Below are 5,760 nucleotides of genomic sequence, written 5' to 3' on the forward strand. Positions count from 1 at the left end.
GCCTCCCAGGGACCTGTAGCTCATCGCGCTCATCCTGGAGCAGCTCAAAAGCAGCGGCTTCCGCAGGGACTACCTGGCCAACGTGGCCACCAAACCAGCTTACCAAAATCTGAGGCAGAAAAAAAAAAAAAGAATTAGAAGATGGCCTAAGATCCCAACCGTATTTCCTGCAGATCCCACAGCCCTGCCTCGATCTGGCTCGCAGGGGACTGCCTGGCACTACTATTCACTCGGTCCTGTCCATCTGTCCCCACCGGCAGCTCCTGGAAGGCAGGCATGTGGCCGAGGCTGGAGCTCTTCAGCACCCAAAGCTGGAGGGTCATCTAGGGACAGTCTTTCCTCGCCCGAGCTCTGTTAACATACTATGCAACATGCTAGTTTCCAGTGCACGCTAACCCCTTCAGTACAGACACAGAAACACATGCAAAGGGGGGTCAGGGACTTACCCAGCCAGAAGGGAGATAAAGCTCTCCTCACCACGGAGCTGTTCTGGGAAGGGCAGGATCCAGGGAAATCATGCTGGGAAAGCACTGGCCCCTATTTCACTTTCACTTTGATTCTAACAGAGAATCTAAAGCAGGCTGAGGTACTGGAAGCTTCCTGCTATTTCCTACAGCCCTTACTCGCCAGCCAGCATCAGACTGGGTACGTACGGTCTTTAATCCACCCACATCTGTAACCTTCAGGGTCACAAAGGGGATGGGACCAATGAAAGTCTCTCACAGGTCAATCCTTCCATCCCAGCGAAGGGTCAGGACTTTAGTATCCATCTTTGCTCTTCAGAGCCAGATCTTTGCTTCTATGAGCAGGCCTCCTGCTTCCTCCTTCTGTTATGTTGCTATTCAAGGGAACAACTCTTGTAGGTACTGGGGACTCCAACGTGTTAGATCACTTTGACCATTTCATGTTCAATGGCACCCGAGTCTATCCACATCCAGACCTTTCTCAGGCTCCCCACTCCCCTAAACCAACACCCACCCAGAGTCACGATGAACTTTTCTCACTTCTCTCATCCCAGAGCTACAGGTCTAGGTTCCCCGGAAGTCTAGGTTCCCCATACCTGGCTCCCAAGCCGTCTGAAGAGCCCTATTCCGGAATCACCATTCCGAGCGCCACGGCGCGGTTCCACTCTGCTTTTCCGTGAGCCCCGCCGCGGGAACTGCGCCGAGAGTACTTCCCAGACTTGTCTGAAGGACCTCGCAGAGCCACGCTGAGAACTTGAAACAGGAGCTGGAGCCCTGGTGCTAAAAGGAGGGCATTCCCTGGGAAGAGGGGGATGGCCCCACACTGGCTTAAGCAGCACCCCAGTCTAGCTGCTGACAGGGCAATAGAGCTGGGACGGTGGCAGAGGCAGGACTGGTGGGCAGTGAGTGAGGCCCTCACTGTCAGGGTCATGGAGGCAGAACGATCCGGAGGAGGACTGGTGATCCATGTATCAAGTGTGAAGGACAAAACCTGAGTGACTGGGGTTTGTGACTTCTGTGGTCAGGAGGATAGGAGAGCTGGGGACAGAGCCAGGGAGGCCAGGACACAGGATTGACTTTAGAGGATGTCTGCTGCAATCCCAAGGGGGTGTTACTGGTGTGGAAACCAGACTCATGTTCCTCATTTAGAGGCAGGAGACAAAGCCATGAATTCTGCTCTCCAGAGCTCTACTTGGCATTTTTTAACTCTTGGTCTCTCCCCACCAGCTGCTAGGCTGCAGGACACAGGGAAACTCCTTCCAGCACCCCCAGCAGTTAAGTCAGGAGGCAAGGCTGCCTGGGGCTCCAAGACACAGTCCTTTGGGGCTTGGGGGTGAGGAGAGGGAGAGAATGGAGGTGGGATTCTACTTCAGAGTCACCAAGACTAGAGTTGGGCCACTGGGAGGTCCTAGGGCTCAGGACTGGTGAAATATAAAAAGAGTCTTGGACAGTTGGCTGCAGCTTCTCACATGAGACTGATGTGGGGATTGGATGATCCCTGGACCCTTCAATCAGCCCCCAGTTCACTCTGAGAATGGCATGAAAGGTGGGGGACTGTGGGAAGCCACAGCCGGGTAAGACAGCCACCGTTGAGAATGGCCCTGAGAAGGGGGGATGGCAGGGAACTGACCTCGAAGTGGTGAGGACACAACCACCCAGTGATGCCCCTGGGCCCCTTCTGCCACAGGACAGGAGCCCAGCATTCCACCACTCCCCGGGTGCTGAGCGGGGCCAACCCTCAAACAGGAACAGCAAAAGGCAGCCAAGGCAAGGCATCCCCGGGGACCCCAGGGAAGGAGGTGGGAAGAAGAAAAGCAAGATGATGTTCAGCTTTCCAACCCAGCTCATGGAGCTTTATTCAGAATGGAGTGACAAGATCCTTCTTGGTTCTTACTGCCCTTGAAGGGATAGGCCCAGATGGGCCGTATTTCCTAGGAGCCCCATGTTTACCCTCCCACGTCCTCACAACTCCTAGGACCAGGGCTGGGCCTCCCTGGAACCCCTTTTCAGAAGCCATACTCACCTGGGCCTCCCCCACCTACTACCTACCCCACCAACTTCCACGGCCAGGCCCATGAACAACAAAGCTGACGCAGGGACATTCTCTGGCTGGGAATCCCCTGCCAGCTTCAAGGGAACAGTCTCATGTCTGTCACAATCCCTCTGCCGCATCCACTCAGACGCACGCACACATTCACACAGGCTTTCCGGGAAGGAAGTGATGTGGCTGAATGGCCTGTGGTATATACTGCCACTTCCGGGCACAAGGGGCCCTCCATCATTGCAGCTCCCAGGGCCTCCGTTCTGGCTGGGGGCAGGGCTGCTCCGGGCAGGTCACCCAAACTGCTCCTGCCCCCAAACAAACCCTCAAGGCATTCTGCGGTCCCAGGGCTTCCCTCGCTGGAAAAGTCACCAGATCCCACTTGCCTCCACCAGCCCATGGCTCCTGGGCAGGGGACGGCAGGAGATGCCTCACCACACAGGGCTCCCTGTGGCAACAGGGGGGGCGGGCTTCAGCTCTTCCACGCTGAGCGCGCTGGGCTTGAGCCCCTTCGAGGGAAGGAGATGGGTGGGCTGAGGCTCTCAGCCAGAGGTGAGGAGGCTCCTTTAAACCAGAAAGGTGGTGGCTCTGCTCCCGCCCTGCTCAAGCAGGAGGATCAGGCCTGCAGGAGTTGGGGCAGTTCCTATGCTCCACAATAAAAAAGGTTTTTAAATATATTCATCAAAATAGTTTTCTTTTAAAAAGCCCCCACTGCTGACAGCCCACTGGCTAGCTCGCCATCATATCCCTCCCATGCCCGGACACAGCCAGGAGGGTCCTGAGTGGCCCAAGTGCCCCTTTGAGTCTTTCCCACCCAGGAGGTCTTGAAGGGCAGGGAGGAGTGTGCCCTGAGGTCCATGGTGGGTAGATTCTCTTCTGCCTGATTACTCGAGGCCCAGGATGTAGTTGATGCCTTGTACCAGGCCAATGATGACAGGCTGCCAGGCTACCAAATAGCGAAGCCAATCCAGCAGTTGCCCGTACATGACGTGGGGCCTCTCCCAGCTGCCGGTGTGTTAAAGGAAAGAGGCCATGCTTAGAGCTGCTAAGGCTGGTCTAGGGATGGTCATGGAGGGTTTGCTCACATCCTCCCTCCCGGGGACTGCCCACACTTTAAGCAGCTTTCTAGAAAGCCCCACCAGCCTTTCCATGTTGGAGTAAAGGGCTGAAACTAAGCTCTCCATGACCGACATGCAAAGAGGGTCGCCCATGGAACAACTTCTCTGAGATGGACTGGCAGTGAGAGAACACAGCCTGAGGCCAGGGACACTGGCTGCAGGGAAGCTGGGAGTTAAGTAAGGCAGCCCTGAAGGTTCTTGTAATGTCCAACTGGAAGGCTTTCTAGGTCAAGGAAGAGGTTGAGTCTAGAGAGAGGCAGAAGGGAGCACAAGGCTGGTCACAGAGGATAATCCCTGGCAGAGGCCCCAAGGAATCCTCATCCAGGGGCACGAAGCACCTGACCCTACTGAGGCCAAACGGTTCTGGAGATAGTTCCCCTCCTTCCACTTTACAGCTAAACACTGGGCAAGACGCCTGGAAAAGGAGCCTGGGATTCCCGGTCTGGGGAAAGCACTGGGGGGAGGGAACCTCTTGAAAGGCATCAGAAAGGGCAGCTTGGCCTAGTCTCTGAGAACTAAGGGAAGCTCCAACCATCAGCTTGACCATGGAGTTATTACTTGTTCCTAAACTAGTCCCTGCAAGAATGAAGTAAGGAACCTAAAAGGGCCTGTCTCCTGTTCAGGGCGTGTACTGGGAATACAGTGGCTCCCACACAGCCCAGCTAGTGTACTGGGGACAGAGAAAAGGGCAGCTGAGAGGAGAGGGGAGAGAGCTGGATCTCTGTATCCCAGGGGAAGTGCAGGGACGGGCAGAGCATGGCTAGCACTTTCCAACGATCAAGCTGTGAGAAGAATGAGGAGGGTGAAGGTACAGGATGAGGAGGGAAGGCTGGCAGGGGAGGAAGTGATAGTTCAGAGGAGCACAAGTCCTGTGTTGATAGCTGATGGGGACAGGGAGTCCCTCAGCCACCCCTGCACCTACAGGCCCTACACAGGCACAGAGCTGGTCTCTAGCCTGCATGTCATAGATAAGGCATCATCATGCATTAATTATATCACCTAAACAAGTATCCAACATCTAACTGTTTCATCTGTAAAATGAGGATATCACCAGGTCATAAAGTTGCTAGAGAAGACAATGAGATGCATATGAGTAGAACACTTAACACAGTGCCAGGTACACAGTAAGCAAGCAGGAAGCGGCAGCTTTAAGGGTTCTAGAACTATGATGAGAAGCTGAGGCATTAGCCCTGTGCCATGTCCCATCCCCAACTTACTTACACTTGAGGCTAAACAGAATGGTGGACATGTACGGGGGGGAGAGGGGGGAGCTCCATGAGGACCCAAATGCAGGGTCACACTGGCCAGTGCTTGCTTCCCACTGCCCACTCCCAAAGAATGCAAAATAAGGATACGGGTTGCTGAACATCCTCTTGAGGTCTACCTTCTCTTTGCAGTAGGGACACGTCTGTTTCTTTCCCACAATGCACCAGCCGCGAATGCAGAACTCGTGGAAACTAAGCACCACTGGTCAAGGGAAATACTGTGGACAGCCTGCGTGGCACCCAGCTCTGTGCTGATCTTCAAGCTGCCCATATACTAGCTCTGGAGAAAGGTTCCAAGCCTGGCTTCCCCTCTTATCTGCTATATAATATTAGGCAAGTCCCTTCTCTCTGACTCTTTGCTCATATATGAAACAAGAATAATAATCTCTACCTTACAGGATTGTTAGGGGGCAAAATGGGGATAATATAATACATGGCACAAAATGGGAGCTGAGCAAGGACATGACAAATCTTAGAAAAGTTATTCAGGCCCTAACTGGTTTGGCTCAGTGGATAGAGCGTCGGCCTGCGGACTGAAGGGTTCCGGGTTCAATTCCGGTCAAGGGTATGTACCTTGGTTGTGGGCACATTCCCAGTTGGGGATGTGCAGGAGGCAGCTGATTGATGTTTCCCTCTCATCAATGTTTCTAACTCGCTATCCCTCTTCCTTCCTCTCTGTAAAAAATCAATAAAATGTATTTAAAAAAAACAATACTGTTAACAACTTTATACTCATAAATTGGAAAACTTAAAAGGGCTAATTTCTTGAAAATGGCAAACTACTCAAACGTAGCCAAGATGAAAGAGATTATTTGAATAATCCTATAATCACTAAATAAATTAAACAAGTGATTAAAAAACTCTCCTGAAAA

General features: G+C 53.1%; 2 protein-coding genes across 2 annotated transcripts in view; both read right to left on the bottom strand.

The window, feature by feature from the left end:
• IL18BP (interleukin 18 binding protein) overlaps positions 1 to 323 on the bottom strand; it is a 2,779-nt gene extending 2,456 nt beyond the window's left edge. Inside the window, exon 1 of the mRNA XM_015562170.1 lies at positions 224 to 323. Coding sequence (XP_015417656.1) covers positions 224 to 323 — 100 coding nt within the window. The remainder of the gene's footprint in view (positions 1 to 223) is intronic.
• Positions 324 to 2,289: 1,966 nt separating this feature from the next.
• The window catches only part of RNF121 (ring finger protein 121), a 69,109-nt gene continuing 65,638 nt past the window's right edge, over positions 2,290 to 5,760 (bottom strand). Inside the window, 2 exon segments of the mRNA XM_006761040.2 lie at positions 2,290 to 3,510; positions 4,979 to 5,080. Coding sequence (XP_006761103.1) covers positions 3,390 to 3,510; positions 4,979 to 5,080 — 223 coding nt within the window. The 3' untranslated portion in view covers positions 2,290 to 3,389.

This window comes from Myotis davidii, unplaced genomic scaffold, assembly GCF_000327345.1.
Source record: "Myotis davidii unplaced genomic scaffold, ASM32734v1 scaffold1377, whole genome shotgun sequence".
Taxonomy (NCBI): Eukaryota; Metazoa; Chordata; class Mammalia; order Chiroptera; family Vespertilionidae; genus Myotis; species Myotis davidii.